Here is a 22,419-nt window from a genome sequence, read left to right on the forward strand (position 1 = left end):
TCAACATAATCAATAAGTGGTTTTCTTCGCGCTACACAGCTGTTTAGTCCCAGTCCCTTGAGTTCTCTTCTCATTGTACATGTGTAATTTTTCTGACCTGTACTATTAAACATAGCCCTAAGTTCTACTGGTTTTTTTTTTTTTTTTTTTCATAATTTTAATAATAATAATAATAATAATAATAATAATAGTAAGAAGAAGTACAAGAAGAAGAAGAAGGAAGAGAAGAGAAAGAAGAAGAAGGAACAGAAGAAGACAGAGAAGAGAAAGAAGAAGAAGGAACAAAAGAAGAAGAAGAAGAAGAAGAAGAAGAAGAAGAAGAAGAAGAAGGAGGAGGAGAAGAAGGAGAAGAGGGAGAAGAGGGAACAGAAGAAGAAGAACCAGAAGAACCAGAAGAAGAAGAAAGAACAAAAGAAGATGAGGAAAGAACAGAAGAAGAAGAAGAAGGAACAGAAGAAGAAGAAGAAGAAGAAGAAGAAGAAGGAACAGAAGAAGATAATGAAGAGGAATAAATAGAAGAAACAGAAGAAGAAGGAACAGGAGAAGATGAATAATAAGAAGGAACAGAAGAAGAAGAAGAAGAAGAAGAAGAAGAAGAAGAAGAAGAAGAAGAAGAAGAAGAAGGAACAGAAGAAGAAGTAGAAGATGAAGAAGAAGGAACAGAAGAAGATAAAAAGAAAAAAAGAAGAAGAAAAAGAAGGAACAGAAGAAGAAGAAGATGAAGAAGAAGATGAAAAAGAAGGAACAGAAGAAAAAGAAGAAAGAACAGAAGAAGACGATGAAGAAGAGAAAGAAATAGAAGAAACAGTGTGCAGTAAAATGGATTTTGCACCTTTAAAAGTGATCAAGTCAATAAAGTCCAGTGATTGACCAGGACAGAGGTTGCGCTCAACATTATGCAACTTTTTTCTCGTGTCGTTATTGAAAGGCTCCCCTACATTGTTTTTTTTTTTTTAAGGCAGTTGTGTTTTCATGTCCGAAAGCTTCCTGATGATCATCAGGCCAACTTTTGTGACCTTTGCCTCAGAGACTCGACATCTGTCGTTAGTGCGCGCGCGAGGCGTGTCCCTGTCCGCAGACCCGTCACCTCTTTAAGTGTCCGGGGAAGGAAATCACCGGATTGTGTGCGAGATCACAGAGAAGCGAGGATGGCAAAGCTGAAGAAGTTCCCAGAGCCGCAGAACGAGACCCAGATCGTTGATTCGGAGTCCGATTCGGAGCAGGAGGACGCATTGACTCACGCGGAATCTGTCAGTTCGGCCACGAGCTCGGAGACAGCGCGGCGCTCGCAGGTGATCCACAGCGGACACTTCATGGTTTCCTCGCCGCATAGGGATCCGGTAGCGCGCAGGAGGAGAAGCTATTACTACGACTTCGACACGGTGAACAAGCCCCGCTGTCAGACCTACAGCTTCGGGCCGTTCAGCTCCGGCAGACTGAGCATCGACCCAACACTCACGCGCCTGTTCGAGTGCATGACACTGGCCTATAGGTAACAGCATGTGAACACAAACTTATGCAAAAAATAAATCAATAAAATAAAAAACATACACACACAAACCTTTATCTTTAGGATATAGGTCAAAGACCAATGAGATCTTCAATGCAACACTTCCAATTAATAATAGAAATGTAGGTTGCTTAAAGATGACTTACCTCTTAAGAAATGTAATAACTGGTTTAATGGTCATACAGCATATACATTTTATAACCAAAGGTTTGTGGACAACTGACCATCAGAGTCGTATGTGCTCGATGAACATCAGATCACATCATCAGTCCATATTTAGTTCCCCTTTGCTTTTATAAGAACCTCCACTCTTCTTGGAAGGCTTTATGTTGGAGCATGGTTGTGGGAATTTGTGATTCCGCAGCCACAGGAACAATAGTAAGATCAGGCACAAGAAGTCTGGGGTGCACTTGGTGTTCCTTAAACACTGCATTTAATTCTGCAACACAGTTCTTCAAATTATTCATGACATGTTTTTATTTGTGTTGAGGTGATGGCACTATTCCCGTTTTTTCAGTCTAGCCTTGTGAAACCATGTTTTCCTGATTTTTGCTTTGCGTACAGGACCATTGCCATGCTGGAACAGGTTTTGGGTTTAACTTTGACTTAGTTTAAGGCAAGGGAAAGTGGAATGCAACAGTATACAAAGTATTAGCCATCTTATACAATTGTATGCTAATAAATCTTTTTTTGGAAAGACCCACATATGAGTGGGATGGTGAGGTGTCCACAAACCTTTAACCTATGGAGTTAATATAAGACTGGAATTCCTGTTTATAAACAGGTAGACTTTAATTACATTTTGTACTTGAATAATTAGTCTTAATTACTGCAATCTGAATGCCATAAATGGCATAAAATGCATTACTGTACATAACAACATATTACAGCTTTCTGTCACATTTTCTTCCAAATGGTCAGCAGTATATTTTATTCATCAGGTAATGTACAGTATATACTATAAATAATTTGTTGTAATTTGTTAATAAAAAATTTTATCTGACACTTCGGCACCACACAATACGCTGATGTGGTAAACACATGACATGGCAGCATCAGCCAGTACAGTAGATATGTTATAGTGCAAATAAATGTATTTATATAATAATACTCACCTGTGCAATGAGTTCTTGAACTAAAAGTTTCCCACATTTAAATACGTGAAATTATGTCATATATAAAACACAGCTATATTAGCCAGATAAATACTAGAATTTACCTTGTATTACAGTTTTATTTCATCATGCACTTTCTGATCTTGTTTACTTCTTTGACCCTACAGACAGGCTGTTAATGTCAGTACAAGGTTTCTTTGGAGTCAGCTAAGTTTGGAGTAAGCGCGCCAGTGTTTTTTTAAAACAGCTGTGACATGGCTGATAGAGTGAAGACACACAGAGAGGGAGATGGACTTTGGCAGTAGCTGGCAGCAAAGCAGTCAGGCAGGGCTTACAGTGTAAACGAGTTTAAAAGTCCCTCTCCCTTTCTCTAAACCCCCCCCTCTCTTTCGCTCTTTTTCTTTCTCTTGCATTCTTTTTCTCTCTATCCCTCTCTCGAGGCCGTCTTTCAAGTCTGTCATGACATTCAACCTGCACTCTGTGTTGTTTTAAGTGTCTCACGTCCCTGTCCTTGCGGTCACTATGTAAGAGCAAAAATGTCAAAGAATGAATAAAAGTGGCAGCAAAGGTTTCACTAAGACTTTTAAGTAAAATTAACCAAAATAAACGACTTAACCAGAAAAGCTGTGCAACATAACTAGTATAAAATGGACTTTGAATATAAATCAGATATTAAAAGTACTAGCAATACCTATGATACTTTCATAATCAAAAAGATACTGGGACAGAAATTACCCCAATATTAACATCAAAATTGAGCTCTGGTGCATCCTGTTTCCACTGATCATTCTTGAGATGTTTTTACAACTTGATTGAAGTCTACCTGTGGTGAATTCAGTTGATTGGACATGATTTGGAAAGGCACACACTTGTCTATATGAGGTCCCACGGTTAACAGTACATGTCAGATCATAAACCAAGCCATGAAGTCCAAGGAATTGTCTGTAGAACTCCGAGACAGGATTGTATCAGGGCACAGATCTGGGCAAGGGTACAGATACATTTCCCAATGAGTGCAGTGGCTTCCATGATCCGTAAATAAAATAAGTTTGGAACCACCCAGACTCTTCCTAGAGCGAGCCGCCAAGCTAAATTAAGCAATTGAGGGAGAAGGGCCTTAGTCAAGAAGGTGACCAAGAACCCGATAGAGCTCCAGCATTTCTCTGTAGAGAGAAGAGAATATTCCAGAAAAACAACCACTTCTGCAGCATTCCACCAATCAGGCCTGTATGGTACAGTGAAGCATGGTGGTGGCAGCATCATGCTGTGGGGATGTTTTTCAGCAGTAGGAACTGGGAAACTAGTCAGGATCAAGAGAAAGATGAATGCAGATGAATGTACAGAGACATCCTTGATGAAAAACTGCTCCAGAGCGCTCTGGACCTCAGACTGGGGTAACGGTTCATCTTCCAACAGGACAACAACCCTAAGCACACACTCAAGATAACAAAGTAGTGGCTACGGGACGACTCTGTGAATGTCCTTGAGTGGCCCAGCCAAAACACCCAGACTTGAACTTGATTGAACATCTCTGGAGAGATCTGAAAATGGTTGTGCACCGACACTCCCCATACAACCTGATGGAGCATGACAGTTTTTGCAAAGAAGACTGGGAGAAACTGCCCAAAAATAGTTGCGCCAAGCTTATAACATCATATTAAAAAAGACTTGAGGCTGTAATTGGTGCGAAAGGTGCTGTGATTACTTATGTACGTGATTTCTTTTATTTATTTTTTTGTTTTTAATAAATTTGCAAAAAAAAAAAATTATAATAATTTGGGGTATTGTTTAGAGAAATTTTGAGAAAAATAATGAATTTAATCCATTTTAGAATAAGGCTGTAATATAACACAATGTGGAAAAAGTGAAGCGCTGCGAATACTTTCCGGATGCACTCCTGCTACACTGGATCACTCAGGCACTGTGTTTTTTTAAGCTTCAATTTTCTAGCCTTTAAATTATTTATCCCTAATGTTTCAAACTTAACAGCTTTCTGACATTTAGATTTAGTGTGGTCATAATGTCACCAGATGCTCCTCTGCTATCATGCTTTATGAAGTCCTAGCAACAGGAATATCTGCATTTTGAGTTTCTTGAAGTCGCAACATCCTCTGTGTCTTTAGTGTGTTAAATGTTCTGGAAGAATGAGGAGATGGTGTAAAGTGCAGCAAATGTGGCCAAATGAGCCACTGAGATGGTGATTAGTTGCAGGTGTGTGACTAAGATAGTGCAGATAAAAGATGTACATTATATGGACAAAAGTTTGTGGACACATGACCATAATATGTGTTTCTTTAAATGTCCTATTCCACATTTAGTCCCCATTTACTGTTATAATAACCTGGAAAGATGTTCCACAAGATGTTGGAGTGTGTTTGTGGATATTCTGCTTGTTTAAATACAAAGGCTATAGTAAAGTCAGGTACTGATTTAGGATAAGGAGGCCTGGGGTACAGTCAGCCTTCCAATTCATCCCAAAGGTGTTCAGTAGGGTTGACGTCACATCTTTTTAGCAGGCTACTCAAGATCTTTCACTCAAACCCATGTAAACCATAGCTTAATGGAACTTGCCTTGTGCCTGTCATGCAGGAAAAGGTTTGGATCTCCTAGTTCAAGGGAAGGGAAATTTCTATGCATCCGCATTCACAATTCACAATGTGCCTACAACTTTGTGTTCACAGTTTGGGAAAAAAGCACATGTAACTGGAAACGTCAGGCATCCCAATATCAATTTAACATAGCTTGGCACAGTAGTTTTGGGTTTTTACATTTTGGGAACTAATAATATTGATTAAAATAAACTAAACTAAAGTTCACAGAGCTTTTTGTCTCTTTGTCTCACTTTCTTTCTCTTTATTCTCTCTCTTTGTCTTTCTCTCTGCAGCGGGAAGATCGTGTCTCCTAAGTGGAAATCCTTTAAAGGGCTGAAGCTGCTATGGAGGGACAAAATCCGTCTGAATAATGGCATCTGGAGAGCCTGGTTCATTCAATGTAAGCTTTTTAAATCTGAGAATCACCAAAAATACCAGATTTGTGAGCTCAAATGTTAGTTGTTGTTGAAAACAAACTAGTGGATAAATAATCGGATCACTTAATGACCATATATTTTAAAATTGTGGTATTATGTAAATAATTTAACATGACAGGGCATGCTGTTTTCAGAAATTAATCAAGTAGAAGTGACGTAACAGCATATTCTGACACTTGTCAATCATTTTTAACAAATTATTAATAAACATAACTAGCTTTTTAAAATTGTTTTAATGTGTAATGCTTACTATTAATGTGAATCTGTTTTATGTAATCCCAGCCATAAACCCCAGAGGGTGAACTCGGAGTTTCCGTTTTGTCAGTTGTTTTGTAACATAATTTATTTTTTCCACTTTGTTCTGCTCTGAGAATATTGAGGCTTTGTTATTTTCCCAGTAATCATTTGAGAAAGTGAAGTCTGTCTACTGTCAGATGTATAGATGTATAGATGTATAGATAGATAGATAGAGAGATAGATAGATAGATAGATAGATAGATAGATAGATAGATAGATAGATAGATAGATAGATAGATAGATAGATAGATAGATAGATAGATAGATAGATAGATAGATAGATAGAGTCATTCTTTCACCAGAATCTATTCTTTCTGTCAAAGAACTTAACTTTTAACTTAAATATAACAGATGCAATAAACACTGAAGACTCCATACATAAATGTTACATACATTTCTCCACACATTTTTTTTAACATGGTTTATGTTAAGCGTTCGAAGTGTGTAAGAACTTTAATGTAAACCTGTGATTTGCTTTGCAGACGACACTATTATGAGAGCTTCTATTTAAAAAAATAAACAACACCTTCCGACCAGTCAGAATTGCTAAATTTAACAGCACTGTTACAACTGTCAATGATGCAACGCAAGATTTGAATTTTATCCAGTCAAATGTGCTTCTGTTACCAAATTGTTATCACAAAGTATTACATTCTCTCTTCACTTGAACTAGAAAAACCAAAACCTGTTCCAGCATGACAGTGCCCCTCTGTATACAAAGCAAGCTCAAGGAAGATATGATTTACATGAGTTCAAGATCTTAAATGTGTCCTGCTATAGAGATCTGATTTCAACCCCATAAAGCACTTTTGGAATTGGAATATTGGAATGCTGATTGCACCTCAGGCCTCCCCGTCCTACATCAATTTCTAACCTTATTATTGTCCTAAATAAGCACAAAACTTTAAAAGTACACTCCAAAATCTAGTGGAACACATTCCTGGAAGGGGAGAAAGATTATTATAACAGCAAATAGAGACTAAATGTGGACAGGGATTTTCAAAAAGCAATGTTATGGTCAGATGTAAAAAAAAATTTCTATATAGTAAATAATTCTGCATGCAATTACAAATAAAAAAGTATTTTTTTTTTTTTTTTTTTTTTTTTTACATTTTGCTTTATTAACATTTTAGATGTGGAGAAAAGAAAGAATCCAGTGTGTGGGTTTGTCACTCCATTGGAGGGCTCCGAGGCAGACGCCCATCGCAAACCTGAGGTCATTTGCATTAAATACATGAAATAAGCAAGAATGATTTTCCGTGTGCGTGTGTTTTGCACATTTAAACATTAAAAAAAAGAGTTTTCTGCATCTTGAAAGAAAACATCATAAAGTACGGTTCATTGGTTTGTCCTCTATATGTGTTTTTTTAATGTCTAGGCAATTGTGCTGGAGGGAAGCTACTGGAAGAGACGGATAGAAGTGGTGATAAAAGAGTACCATAAATGGAGGATCTACTACAAGAAGAGGGTGAGAGAGGAAAAAATTAAATGCTTTGTGAAATATGCATTTGTGGAAATACATAGGATGCTAATAGCATGGTTACATACACTAGACACCTGAAGATTCGCATGTGCTTTTCAAACATCTCAATCGACTTTTAGTCCGCATTTGTTGTTTGTTGTTGTATCCTCCAATCTTCTGTAAAGATTTCTCACTAGATTTTGGAGCGTAGCTGTGAAGATTTATGACCATTTAGTTAGCAAAGTCAGGTACTGAAGAGTCCCGGGGTGCAGTCAACATTCCAAATCATCTCAAAGGTGTTCAATAGGATTGAGTTTATAGCTCTTAGACAAACCACTCAAGATCTTCCACTTCAACCCATGTAAATAATAATAATAATAATAATAATAATAATAATAATAATAATAAGAATACATTTAAATTATCGGCCTTTTACATGACACTCAAGGACACCTTACATACTGTACTGTTACGACACATAAACAATTAACAACAATTGCTTAAAAAAACCCAAACAAACTGTTTTTAAATCATATTTTCATGGAGCTCACTTTGTGCACAAATAGAAAAATTGTGTGAATGGAAAAATTAATGCTGCCGCATCCAAAGATCCTATACAACTGTGTGCCTCCAACTTTGTAGTTACTTTTTTGGGAAGAAACACATATGGCCACATATTGAGTCAGGTGTCCCAATTCTTTTATCCACATAGTGTAATATGTGTATCCACATAAGTCAAAGAAGTGATAAATATACATATTAATTGATTAATATATTTTCTGTTTTCGCTTCAGAAACACAAAGATCATGTGCCTGTTTTCCAGACGGTAAGACCTTAAGCTAATATTTACATTCATGGCATTTGAGATGAGATGAGATGAGATGCTCTTATCCAGAATGACTTACACTTATCACATTAATGCAAGTGAGCTGCAGAGTGGTTAAGGGCCTTACTCAGGGGCCCAGGCATTGGAGCTTAGTGTGACTGGGATTTGAATTGATGACCTTCTGATCCAAAGTTGAATGCCTGAACCACTAAATTACCAGTCCCAGTATAGAGCAATGTTCATAAACCTGCTTAGAATAGCCTTTAGATTGATAGATTGAAGCTCAGATTGATTTAACGTAATTACCATGTAGAATATGCAAAATGTTTGTTAATAATGTAATTAGAAACTTTGTTGTAGCCCCCCAGGCTGATTGTTAAGATAGCTTATAATTATAATAATTGTTATAAATTAAATTCAATTGTCTAAATGAGGCACAAATGTTGCACAAATTACGACCCTGACCGGATGAAAGTGTTTACTGAAAGTGAATAAAGGAATTTGAAGTAGACTGAATAAAATGTAAAGCTAAAATATTGTTTATTTGTTAAAAAGAAGAAAACCACGAATCCTGCTATAGGTAGACAATGCAGAATGATCACGATCATAAAATAACATTTCGATACCATTGCAAAGAGTCAGAAAAGCGTTTGTGAGTGAATTGATCTGATTCAATTAAAGGATTCAACATTTCCAGTGTTTGTAATGATCCAATTTGTATACTCATGCATATTTATATACCTTGAATAAATTTTTTTAATAATTATGTATTTTGTGGGTTCTTGTGCATTTACATTTTTTACGTTCATAGGGTATCTGCAAAAGTGAAAGGGAAAGTTTATAGGACTGTGGTGAGCCATGCGATGTTGTATGGTTTAGAGACAGTGGCATTAAGTAACAGACAGGAGGTGGAGCTGGAGGTAGCAGAGCTGAAGATGTTGAGGTTTTTGTTGAGAGTGACGACAATGGACAAGATTAGAAACAAGTTTATTAGAGGGACAGTACATGTAGGACGTTTTGAAGACAAGGTGAAGGAGGCACGATTGAGATGGTTTGGACATGTGCAAAGAAGGGACATGGGGTATATCGGTAGGAGAATGCTGAGGATGCAGACACCAGGAAGGAGGGAAAGAGGAACACCAAGGAGGAGGTTTATGGATGTGGTGTGGGAGACATGCAGGTAGTTGGTTTGAAAGAGGCAGATGTAGAGGACAGGTGGATATGGAGACGGATGATCCGCTGTGGCAACCCATAATGGGAGAAGCCGAAAGAAGAAGAAGAAGGAGAAGAAGAAGAAGAAGAAAAGGCATTAAGCAACACCAAATGCTGATTGATTTCTAGACTTTTTGATCAATAGCATGTCAGGTTGAGTGAAAATTGTTACTTAGTACAACAAGAAGTAGCAGAACTCCTGATAACTCAATCCATTATAGTTAGTTATTGTGCTACGTACCATCTTATGGCACCAGTAGGACACTTGGACATTTGGTAGTCAGTCATTTTATACTGATCAAAGGCCTTACATTAATGTATGTTTTAGTAGGTTAGTAGTTTGCCTTTGCACCCTTCTCCGGTTACCTATTAATAGCTCAGACTTGCTCAGCTGGTCAAAGTCAGATTGTGTGATCTGTAGAGAGCGAAATAAGAGGGCAAACGTGGAAAAAACGTAAACACGGCACTCCACTTGCGTCATAGCGGCCCAAATTTATGAGAAAACGAATCACTCAATGGCTCATGGTGACAAAAGGGGCAGTCTGTTTCTTAGTGATACGCTGATTCAATTTCAGTGCTGTTTAATCAAAAGTGACCCACTTGCAAAAATTGCGAACGTGTTGTTTTTATTGTCCATTTGCCTGCATATGACCGTCATAGTTCTCAACCGTTGCTTTAGTGTAAAATATTTATAAGCAATGAGCTGCTGAGTGCATTATGGTGTGCGTTTGAATTTATATGAATTTATAAATCCTGTGTGGCAATTAGTTTTTATTTTTAATCCATGTAGATTCTGAAAAGATTCTTCTTAAATAGGGCTCGGTTTAGGTTCTCACAAAATAAGTTAGACAGATAAAGCTAGTGATACGCAAAAAAACTTTTGAGAATGATATAATTTGTGGAAACTGCTTTTTTGCTGAAGCTGAGTGTTATGCTAGCTCCTGTAGCTTAGGCTAGTCATGAGCAGATCTGCAATAAGTTTTGTGAATTTGAACAGTTTATACTCACATTACCTAAATCTGGTAGAATACAACAATCATACAGATAAACCATATGAATTGAAAATGCAAGGCTGAAAGCCCTTATGTATAGCTGTATGTGCAGTCCTATGGTAGCCCCAACTATGTAACTAGCTGGCTAGTTAGTTGCTAGTACATTACCTAGAGCAGCGGTCCCCAACCGTTTTTGCACCACAGACTAGTTTCATACAAGACAATGTTTCTACATACCCCACATAATTATTAATATAATTATAAAATCTATAATAAAAATGTACCCAACTCACCATAATACAGAAGCGTGGGAGATTCATTTATCAATACATAGATTAAAAAATGCAACTGAAACAAGTGTATTAAATTAGTATAAGCGGAAGTGGTCATTTTTGTCTACATAAAACAATTTTAACATTTTAACTTTTTTTATTCTTAGGCGGACTCTTTGGGCACTTTGTGAGGTTTTGAGATACAGGGTCATTTCTTCTTAAGGTGTAGCATAGCATAGTGTAACTAGTAATGATGTGGAGTTTGCTGATGAGTCAGATCTTTTAGATAATCTATGAAATATGTAGTGAAATTTGTACTTATTCATGATCATAGTTTGCAAATGTTGCTTGAGCGGGAAAATGCTTACAAGCACTGAGCTACTGAGAGCATTAAGTGTGCACTTCAGTTTAAGGAAATTAACTTACAGTGTAGTAAACTCCTGTGTGTCAATGTGGCCACATGCAGGAAGTGGAGATGAGGCCTTCACTCATTACCTCTCTCTGCACGTGAGTGTGTGAAGTGGGTCAGGAACAAAAGGGCCAATCTGCCTTCGTTGAGAGTCAGCACATGGAGGGGAATGAAAAACATAATGGTGATGGTTGGTAGGATTGTGTGTGTGTTTATGTGTGTGTGTGTGTGCATGTGTGTGTTGGTGCTCATTAACGCCTCACGAGTATGCATGCGTACTCACACCTCACAAACCTAATTTCGCCTTGTGGAAAACACATATCCAGAGCATTACTATAATTTACCTCATTTTTTGTATTGCGGGCCACCAAAAACAGCATGGGGGCAGTTTCATTGTTAGGAGAGACGTAATCGCCAGTGCTTCCGGCTGAATTTGGGCTCCCCTATAAAAGTGATGCGTCTTTGTATGTGTGTGCAAGAGATGAGGATGGACTTGGAGTTGTTTGCTTTTATGCTGGGGCTGAGATGCAGAACAGAAATGTAGGAACTAATATTGGGACTGAAACTGGAGGCAGGAGTCCGCATTGAGATGTGAGTAGCATATTGTCGATCATTTAGTGTTTTATTCATTATATGTGTGTGTTTAGAGGCGCTGGATTGATTCTGACTTAAATATGTTCATGATCCAAGAAATCTGATCATCAGGACATGTTTTAGTCAATATTACAAATGGGCAAGAATCAATGTTTAGAGATTCTGAAACGCATTGTTGTTGTCTTGATATCAGCATTAACCATAGAGGCTACTGTTTCTGCTGTACAAACTTTTTCTGCAAAATAATACTTCATAACTATACTATTCTGTATTGCTGTAAGCCAGCATTCTGTCCCTGATCTGCATTTGTGGTTCCCTCTGGTGGTCAGGATGTACAGATGTAGAGCTCAGCTGCTAGTGTGCTGTAGGTCTGCAATGTCCATGGTTGTCTGATGATGTTTAATCTGCTCATTATTGTCTATAATAAATAATAATTTATGAGCACATCTAAAGAGAGAAGCACAAACATCTATTCACCTATTTGAATTGTTTTTACAATTGTGATTTATCAATTTATTTTGCATAAAATATGAAACTGCGAATTTAACACTGAAATTGCTATCATGGTTACCTGTGACATGGCCAACAGAGAGCTAGTTTATTATGTTTTAATTACAAGCTGCTTCGCTGAATAAGGTAATAGTAGTAGCATTAGGCTTTCTCTAGATGTTTACCGAAGTTGCAAGACAAATTTAATAGATTCTAAGGCATAAGACCAGTGTACAGAAATTTGATCAGTTTTCACAGTTCTGCCTGAGCAACCTGAGGCCAATGAATTATTTGTAGGAATTTGAACAAAGACAATCTGTGGTTTTTGTGTGAATCTTTTGCATTAGCAAAAAAAAAAAAAAAAAACAGAACAGAAGCACCTTCACATTTATTATCATCAAAAAACCCAGAGGTTATGGTTTTTTTTTTTTTTTATGGACATGCAAATTAGAAATATCCCCCCAACAAATACACACACACCTCCTTCCCCTGGTGATGGCATTTGCATATTTAAACCCTGATAGGCTCTTATATTTTATGATGCAATAATGTTCAAAATGTATTTACAGGCTCTAGTGATGTTTTTGGCTCCACCTGTTTTTTCATATTACATAGAATGTGGATATTTCTGCAGTGCCCATTTTTGCATGTTTTATTTAATCAATACAAAATATATATTTTTTTACTTTCTGACTTTCATTTACACATTTAACTATTAAAATGCTCAGATTAATACTATATAAGTTTTATGAATAGGTAAAACATTGCTAATTGCATGGCTGAGCATCTGGGCTCATCTTGACATCTATGAATATAGTTGCGTGTACTTATAGTTACATGTAGTTACATATGAATTGTCACTCCTTAGACACCCATCTGCAGGTCTGGCTTGGAAAAATGGTCTGATCAGATGTACCCAGAGCCCATACCCTCTCAGGAAGAGGTGCATTTGTTTGACTTGGACTGCTTTCTGTCAGATATCTCGGACACTCTCTTCACCATGACGCAAAAGCCTAACCCTTGGAGTGAGGAACGCCACAACAGTGAGTAACAGAGGGCCACATGGCAATAGTAATCAGAGAGTGAAATTGTTCAGTGTGATAATTGCTATACTATACTACCATTTAACACTCAGATTTGTGCTTCAGTGTGTATTCATATTCAGAAATATGTGCAAAAGCCAGATGCAAAGACACGGATTCAGCATTATATAAGTGATTCCTACATGGTTGGGTCTGTTTTGAGTAAATTTACGATTTACCACATGGATTTGAGGATGAAAGATTGATGATTTTTTTTTCAATTTTTTTAATAAGTTTATTAACAATAAAGTAGCTACAGTATGTTGTCATTTTAATAAAATAACATAATTTTTTAATATATTTTCAAGTAGAGTTATAACATTTTAAAACCCCTGTAAAAATCATGTATATATTTGAAATATAATATATTTTAAGATCCCATTCAGCTTCCAGTCTCAATGTAGCAACACCACACTGATCATCCTAAAGCAATTAAAATCAACTTAAGTTAACGTTCATATGCTACAGATTTACACATCCCACAATCATTCTGTTCAATGCTCATATGCTTTATTTGATATAATAATCCATTTACAGTCTGTGTTGCCCAAAACTCTGTAAAAAAACATATATGAGTCACCAATCAGTAACATCTAATCAGGCAGAAAAAGTGAGCATCTGTGCTCATTCCACAAACAAATTCGTCTATTTCGCAAACATTCAGGTGCGCTACTACTTTCAGCAAAGCATTAATTAAGCACTAATTTCAGCAAATTTCAACCAAAATTGCTGACTTAAGATTCAAAAACGTATGACATGCATTCCTCTCACATACAGTATGTCACACCCTTTTCTAACAAATAGACATGTGAGGCTGTAAAATCAATTCAGCAGGATGCAGCTCTGCCAAAACAGGGAAGTAATAATGAATGAATGCTTAAATGCACACTCACTTACACCCACACACCCACTAAAACACGCATGAAGATGTTCCTGTTGTAATACATGCTCTTACTTTGTCAGCCTACACCAGCAATGCTGATATGATCCAGCCTGGTTTATCTCCGCTTCAGCCCAACTTAGACGATCTCATGGACATTCCTGGTAACATATTCATGCATTAGTAAAATATAATATTTATACATGTAGAATTGTATAATTTACAGTACCAACAAAATAGGTCAATTTGGCTAAAATAATGGCACAAAACACAAAATGAAGAAATTCTTAATGCAGTCATTTACTGTGAGAAGACATTAATGAGCTTTAGCTGTGTTTTTTTTCATGTATATACAGGGTTTTAGTAAAACGCTAAGCATTTGGGCCGAAAGTTGGCACAGTCCTGTTTAATTAGATTATTAGAAAAGTTTATCCAATTTGCACAATTTCTTGTTATTCATTTTAGTATGTAAGATCTTTTTCAAGAATAGGTTGTTAAATTTAAACTAATTATTTTTATGATAGTATAAAATACAAAACCATGGACATCTCAGTTTCTATATTTTATTCTTGCATATATTTTGCAGGTTTTTTTTTTTTAGATTCAATTCTTAGACTGTCTTTTCACACATTTAGAATATTTCCCCCAGTAAAGTGAAACAGTCAGAACAGTTTATGAAAGAATAACTCTTTGATCCTACATATGCAACTAACACAATAACTATGAGAAAAAAAATCATTATCAACTTTTTTTTTTAACTTGTTGATTTGGAGAATCAAACATGTGATATCATTTGTCATAATGAATTATGGTCTAACTACTGTCTTAGAAAATTCATGAACACCTTCTGGCTAATGTGTATGATTTTCACTGATAATCATTCAGTATATTTTACATTCCCTGACTGGGAAAAATAAATAACACAAATATTACAGTGTCAAATATACATAGTTGGGATATAGTAGATTGTAAGTGTAAAGTCCATTGATATTGATTTGTTGGAATTCAGAATAAATAGGCAAGTGTAAACATCTTAGCAATTTAGACAACAGCCAAATTGTGAAGGCTTGATGACTCGGCCGGAAATCTCCAAAACAGCATGATTTTTGTGGGGTGTTCTTTGTATAAAGAAGTTAAGGCCTACCAAAGTGGCCAAGGAAGTACACCCACTAAACCAGCAACATGATCATGGGCACCCAAGACTCACTGGTTTGCATGTGAGGAGTGAAAACTGACCTGTACCACAAAAAGGCTACTGTCGCACAATTAGCTATAAAAGGTGCTTATTGCTGGCAAAGCATACCCCCAACCCTCTGCTAAGAGGATTCCTCAATAGCAGTGGCAGAATACTGCACCCTGCTACACTGCAATGATCGCTCAGGAATGGTTTGAGGAAATAAACAAATAATTCAAGGTGTTGACTTGGCCCCCAAATTCCCCAGAGCTTAATCCAGTCAGGCATCTATAGGATATGCTTATTAGTTTTTTCTTCTAATTTTTATTTTCATTCATGGTAGATAAATCTAAACTCTAATCTCCACTGTAAGCATTCCCTAAGGAACGTTCATGTTTTCAACACTGTATATTGAGAAAAAAAAATCTCTCTACAAGACTTTTAGGGAAGTGCACAAGTTCACATTGTATTGTATGGACACTTACTCATCAAAAATCTTTTAGAAAAGTGTCCAAATTGAAAGCTGTATGTCTAAAAAAGCTTTAAATGTTTAATCATTTAATTGTATTTACAATAGTGTTCACCTGAATTTATATATTGGACTTACATTTCTTTGTTTTTGTTGTTTTCCTATAGCTTGCAATACATATATTGGTTCAGAGTGATTGCTAAGTTCAGGTTAGGGGTCATCTGGAATGAAATGTGGAAGTTGAAGTGGATGTGGTAAACCAAGAATGGCCATCAAAAGGGTGCCACCACAGGAAGGGAAAAAGAGAGGCAGTGGGTTACTGTGGGTTAGCTTTGACTGTTGACATTTTCTCTTTGAGTTAAATCCATATTTATACAAGTTTGGCATGTGATTGCTTACTATTATTTCATAGCGACAAAAATTGTATGTGGAACTGCTATTGGCTTTCCTCAGTCTAAAACCAAAAGTTATTACAAAAGTGATTTTATATAGATATTAGGAACGTACCTTAATCCAAGCTCAAACCCAAGATATTGCAGCATTAATGGTATAAACAGAGACAGTTCTTCATTATGCTGACTATTAAATCGTATGTGCACATAGATAAATAATTGATGTTATTGTTGCAGACATCTTTGCAAGTTACCGTGGCTATCCTCTGGTACAGAGCGGATATGCTGATTCTGACTTAATTGAGAGTTTATCCAACGCACCTTTCCACACAGGATCCCAAATTACACAGGTGAGCAGTAAAAAACAAACACTTAGAAATTACAATTAAATTTCTTTTACATAGTAGTCTGGAATATAAAATATATACAACAATGTAACTGGTAATTTTGTCATCCCCAGCCCAATATCACAGAAAGCTTGCCTCAGTCCTCCTCAACAGTGAGTTTACCCTGCCCTGGTTATCCACACCGGCCTTTGCCCTGTGAGATGCCTTTTGATACCATAAGAATGGCCTCCAACCCCAAGTTCAAGGGTTATTTAGAGTTTAGCGAGTTTCATCACTCACCAGCCATCCTCCCTGGCATGGACTCATATGGACAGTCCTACAGTGTTCCTAGCATTGCCATTGGACCTTCAAACATATCTTCTGCCTCTTTGTCTCAGGAGAACCCTTACATCTACTCAAACACCTGCCTAAAATACAGACACGCTTCAGGTATCCAATCAGGGAGCAGCGTTGTAAGCACCCCCACTGTCATCACACATACGGGATCGATGAATGACCTAGCACAAGATCCCCAAGAAGGCCAAAGCTACACTATGCTGGATATGGCGGACTACCAGGAGACATCTGTGGCCCCTCCTTTGCAAAGCCAAGCCCACTGCTTCTCTGTGCCACAGCAGGTAGCCGTGGGCTCAGGGAGAGGGAAGCACAAGCAAAAAATGGGAGGAGGTAGAGGGTTTCCCGTGGCGACATCTGTGCCTGTTTCTGTGGCTCCTCCCACACAGACTAGCTGTCTGGCCAAGCTCCTGTCCTCCAGCTCACAAGAACGTATGCCATTGACATATACACTCACCGATGTATTATTTTTTCATTGTGTATTCCCAAAGGCTTACTGATTTTTATATTTTTCTGATTCCATTCAGGAAAACCAACAGTGGGATTTAATCCTCCCTTCGTTGGGCTAAAATGTCATAGACCGACTTCACCCGTCTTAGCAGTATGTGGCCCTAATAACTCAAAAACTGATTTTATAAAGGTTTTAATCTTAATTAGATGGTTGGATGATAATAAGTTAATAATATCTAACAAATTGTTAATTTGATTTACTTAATAAAATGCTTTCTTTTGTGACCAGCAGTCTACCAGTAGCATGCCAGGGCACCAAAGAGGTTCACAGGCATCCCAGCACCCCCCTTGGCCCCCTGCTGAAGTGCAGTGCCAAATGCCTATGATGGTACATTCCAATGTCTCTCACAGCTCCAGCATCTCATCTCTCCTCGTCCCCAAAACTGAGAAACTCTCACCTGTCCAAATCCATGTACCGGAGAGAACAAGTCTAACAGGTACACTAATATCACTCTGATTATTTAGAGCTGTCTATCTTCTTTTTTCCGTCTGTTTAATTATTTGTGATCTCCAATGCAAAATTACAGTGAGTTTTTCAGGAACTTTTGACTCAACATCCCCAACGAACCCTCCAGAAAAACAGTCTGAAAATGTATCTGGAATAACCAAGACAGAGCCTATTAGGGTAAGCTCACACATTCTTATATTTTTTTGTTATGTACTCTGTTTGATGTAATTGTTCTACATAGTATTTTCTATTACAGACGGACTCAAGGCGGATCACACACATATCTGCTGAGCAGAAAAGGAGGTTTAACATCAAATTGGGCTTCGATACTTTACACAGTTTGGTGACAACACTTAGCTCTCAGCCGAGCATTAAGGTATTCATTAGATAAAACAATAGAAAAAACAAGTCAGATATTCTGTATTTTTAGTGTCATTCCTGTATTTTCATTTTGGTTTATGTGTTGTTTTCACAAAAATTATTTAATTAGGGGCCAAGCACTCCAGATGCATAGGCACCTTATTGTTATTGCCTTATTGTTATTTTACACTTCGTTCACTATATTTCTAACAAATTTTGTCCAATCGGCAACAGTGTTATCTCAGAGGATGCCAGGTTTATCAGAAGTCTTTTGAATACTACAAACAATTGGCCTATAATGAATGTGACAGTGATGCTGCCAAACAGGAAGTGAAGCCGTGTCTCCGTTTTTTTTATTAAACATGAAAACATACACGACAATGGCAGGGGAAACTACAATTACATATAATAAAATTGTAACAATGTCAAATGGATAACACAGTGAAATAGTCCTAAGGGCATTATACCACAACAATAACAAAAACAGAAAGTCACTTAAATATGCAACAATGAACAGGTACACCAACATTTGTTGTTTTCTTTTTCAACCCCCCCCCCCCCCTTCCTCCTCACCTATTAACCTCCCAAAGAAAAAAAAAAAAGGAAACAAACACTAGTGCAATCCTACATACACGAAATATAGTTCTACAGTCTGTTGATCAAGCTACAGCTTAATAGTATCCAAAACTAGGCTGTGAAATATGGTTGGGGCTAAGCGGGGTCTCATTTGCAAAGCTGGATAGTTTGACATGTTCACGAAGGGGCTGTCATTAAGTTTGCTTTGCTTTGCTACAGTTGCCAAGGCAGCAGTTGTAGTGCTTCTGCGAATGTTCAGCTCAATGAATCTAAATGCTAGGGTTAAAAAAATGCTGCTTAACGCTTTAATTGGTTTTATATTTTTTATTGATATATCTGAAGGTGTCAATATGACAAAACCATGCTGACACCTCTGTACCATGGCATATCTGCTCATGTAAAGTTTTGCGACTTTTTAAAAACGCAAAAAAATGCACATTGGCTGAAAGCAACTGCTGAATGTAAGCTTTTATTGTCTCCCACTTAGTAGGTTTGTGACAGGTGTCTTGTCATTGTTTCTCTCTTACACTTTCTTTCTTAGATCAGTAAAGCCACTACGTTACAGAAAACAGCAGAGTACATCAGTAAGATGCAGCAGGAGAGAGCACAGCTCCATGAAGAGTCACAGAGGCTCAGAGATGAGATTCTAGCGCTCAACTCAGCCATCAAGTATGAAACCCTTTTGCATTCTATGCTCTCTACCTAACGCTAATCTTATTTATATTTCTAAAGCTGTTTTTAACAGCAGTAATTACAACGTTATTTATTAAAGTGATTTATACCACAGTGGTGCATGTTTAAATTTATTCAAAAAATATTTCTGATAAGACTATTTTATTAATTGCTTGATCATTGTGCAGAATATTTATAGAATATTCACACACTAAATGTGTACATCACTTATGATAATCCAAACCTGGCTTCAATAGTCCTTAATTTGTGTTTTTTGCCACACAGTATGTGTCAGCAGCAGCTCCCTGCCACCGGTGTGCCCATCACCCGCCAGCGCTTCGATCACATGAGAGAAAGATTTCGAGAATATGTCCGGACCCAGACCTTGCAGAATTGGAAATTCTGGATTGTATCCTTTATTTCGCACCAATTTTTGAATATATGTATGACGTAAATAAGCTCTTGGGCCTGGGTTTTTAAATAAGTGTCTCACTTTCCTGAACCATTGCGCAAAAGTTCAGTGTGATTATGGAGCCTCTGTTTGAGTCCTATAACGTCATGGTGTCCACAACCAGTTTGGAGGAGATGTGTCGCACCACGCTCAGCTGGCTCGATCAACACTGCTCCCTACCTGCCCTCAGACCCGGTAAGCTTCTTTCCCTCTGTTTCAATAGAATGATAAGAGTTTAAGTTCAGTGTATGGTACATGAGAGAGATAAAATCGAACATGTCGATAGCTTGACAAGGAAACTACTAGGGATCAGCAAAGCACTGAATCAATTCAAAACACAAATGATGTGTATCAAACTTAAACAGACATGTTATATCCCTTTTATTTAAACAAAAAATTATTGAATATACAGTATCATCACTAGTCCTTTTGTGTGATTTGTGCTTTCAGTGTCCAAACTTTGCTTAGTCGGTCTACTTTTGGGTTATCCTCCATTTTTAACATTTTTAATTTATATAAAACCTGTGGTGGATGAAAAACAGAAACTATGTACTTGAGTAAAAGTAGAGATACGGTAGGTAAAATATTACTCCAGTAAAAGTAAACTTTCACTTGAGTAAATCTACAAAAGTATTTTCCTTCTAATGTATATGAATTATTATGGCTGTCATGTTCCTATCAATTTTGTCAACTCAGTTTATGTGAAAAGAATCTCATGTTACTTTTAACACACCGATCTATTAATAGAATGATATGAATGAATCAAAAACTGATTGATATCTATTTCAATTATCATGAGCCCAAATCCTTCTTTTCAACAACTTAAAAAAAATCTTACAAATAAGGTCACGGTGTTGGGGCGAGTTTGAGTCAGGAGTTTCTTCCATCATTTATTCCTCTTAGAAATGTTCTGTTTGCTGTTAAACTGATGTTAAACTGTATGTTGGTGATAAGTAGATACCACCAAGCGCCAATCAAAACAAGTTTAAAAAGGTGTGTGCTCGACCGTGATCGGTGCCTTGCTGCGAGATTGAATTAAATTAAATTAAATTAAATTAAATTAAATTAAATTAAATTAAATTAAAAGGAACGACTGGTTTCAAGATATTTTACTTTGAAATGTAGTGAAGTTAAAGTAAAAGTCTCCCTAAATGAAAATACTTGTTAGTACAGATATGCGAAAAAGATACTTAAGTACAGTAACTAATTACATTTACTTTGTTACTGTCCACCAGTGTAGAAAACGCTTTACAGAACAGATAGAAAGACAGAAAAACAAGAACAAACAGATTTAAATATTTAAATAGATGAGAAAAGTGTACTGTAATTAGAATATGTCATTTAAAAAAATTACCACTCAAGTTTAAATGCACATCGCTTTTTCCAAACCACGGAAAATATCAACTGGTGAAAGGTGGAAGAAAGTGTGTACTACAATAATAGTGCACAAAACAGTTGAGAACTGCTGGTAATTGTCTGCTTTTTTCCTTTCTTTCTTTTCTCTCAGCTGTTCTGAGTTCACTCCGCTTGCTCAGCACCACCACATCCATCTTGACAGACCCAAGTCAGGTTCCTGAGCAGGCCACTCAGGCAGTCACTCAGAGACACTTGTCCCATAGCTGCAACCAATGACAGTGTTGTTCTTTCTCTCTCTCTCTCTCTCTCTCTCTCTCTCTCTCTCTCTCTCTGGTGATATTTGATAGATACAGAAAGAAATATGTATCTTGTTTCTATATGCATTTACATATACACATACACTCACTGGCAACTTTATGAGGAACATTCGCTCATTCTTTCATGTGTCCAATCTACCATTCATGTAGCAGTGATGGAATGCATATGATCCTGCAGATAAGGAGGAGAACTTAGGTTTACACATAATGGTGCAAAATAAACCCAAAACTAGTAAGTAAGTAAATGATCAGCACTTTTAGAGCATGACCATCAAAACATCTAATCTTTAAATCTTTGATTGACATGTCCCACCTACCATTAACACCGAAGCATCGATTTTAAATACACGCTTGTGTTTTGTAAAATTCTATGTGTACAAATTGTAAGCCACTGTTGGCCTTCAGCATTTGAACACCAAACATGTCTTGATTAATCGGCTACATTTTAAATGAATTGAATGAATTTTCTCAGCAGTTATTTTTTGGAAGGAAAGCATAATGACAATTTCAGAATACTTGGTCTGAGTATGTAGCAATACAAAAGAAGTTATGTTTTTCAATTAAACTACAGCATCATCAATTATAGGTTTGTCTTTTTTTTTTTTTTTTTTGCTGGTTTCTGCCTTTATTTTCTTAATTTTCTCTGCAGGTTATCCTGTCGAACACTTGGGATGAGTAAGAATATTTGTATTCATGTTCGATCTTGCAAGAAGGACTAAAGTTTTGTGCCTTGTAATGTTTGTTACAATTGTATTTAACCAAGCTTTTACAGTCTCAGGATATTATTGTGGTGCAAATTGTTACTCTTTAAAATAAAGCACCGTTTTGCCTTTGTGGAATTATAA

The 22,419-nt window shown here is 36.9% G+C and overlaps 1 protein-coding gene across 2 annotated transcripts; it reads left to right on the plus strand.

Annotated features, from left to right (window-relative positions):
- The first annotated feature begins 427 nt into the window (after window positions 1-427).
- On the plus strand, window positions 428-22,419 carry mlxipl (MLX interacting protein like). 2 transcript variants are annotated; one of them, XM_083531813.1, is made up of 17 exons: window positions 428-1,492; window positions 5,510-5,616; window positions 7,084-7,166; window positions 7,329-7,418; window positions 8,207-8,239; window positions 13,076-13,250; window positions 14,253-14,333; window positions 16,442-16,554; window positions 16,665-17,316; window positions 17,412-17,485; window positions 17,624-17,831; window positions 17,922-18,019; window positions 18,099-18,218; window positions 19,320-19,447; window positions 19,736-19,859; window positions 19,967-20,096; window positions 21,409-22,419. In XM_083531813.1, the coding sequence occupies exons 1-17, from the start codon at window positions 897-899 to the stop codon at window positions 21,531-21,533; spliced, it is 2,937 nt and encodes a 978-aa protein (XP_083387939.1). In that variant the 5' UTR covers window positions 428-896; the 3' UTR covers window positions 21,534-22,419. The 2 variants fall into 2 exon arrangements, with proteins under 2 accessions (XP_083387939.1, XP_083387938.1); XM_083531812.1 differs by having other exon boundaries at window positions 722-1,492; window positions 17,627-17,831.

This window comes from Silurus aristotelis (genome assembly GCF_946808225.1).
Source record: "Silurus aristotelis genome assembly, chromosome: 26".
NCBI lineage: Eukaryota > Metazoa > Chordata > Actinopteri > Siluriformes > Siluridae > Silurus > Silurus aristotelis.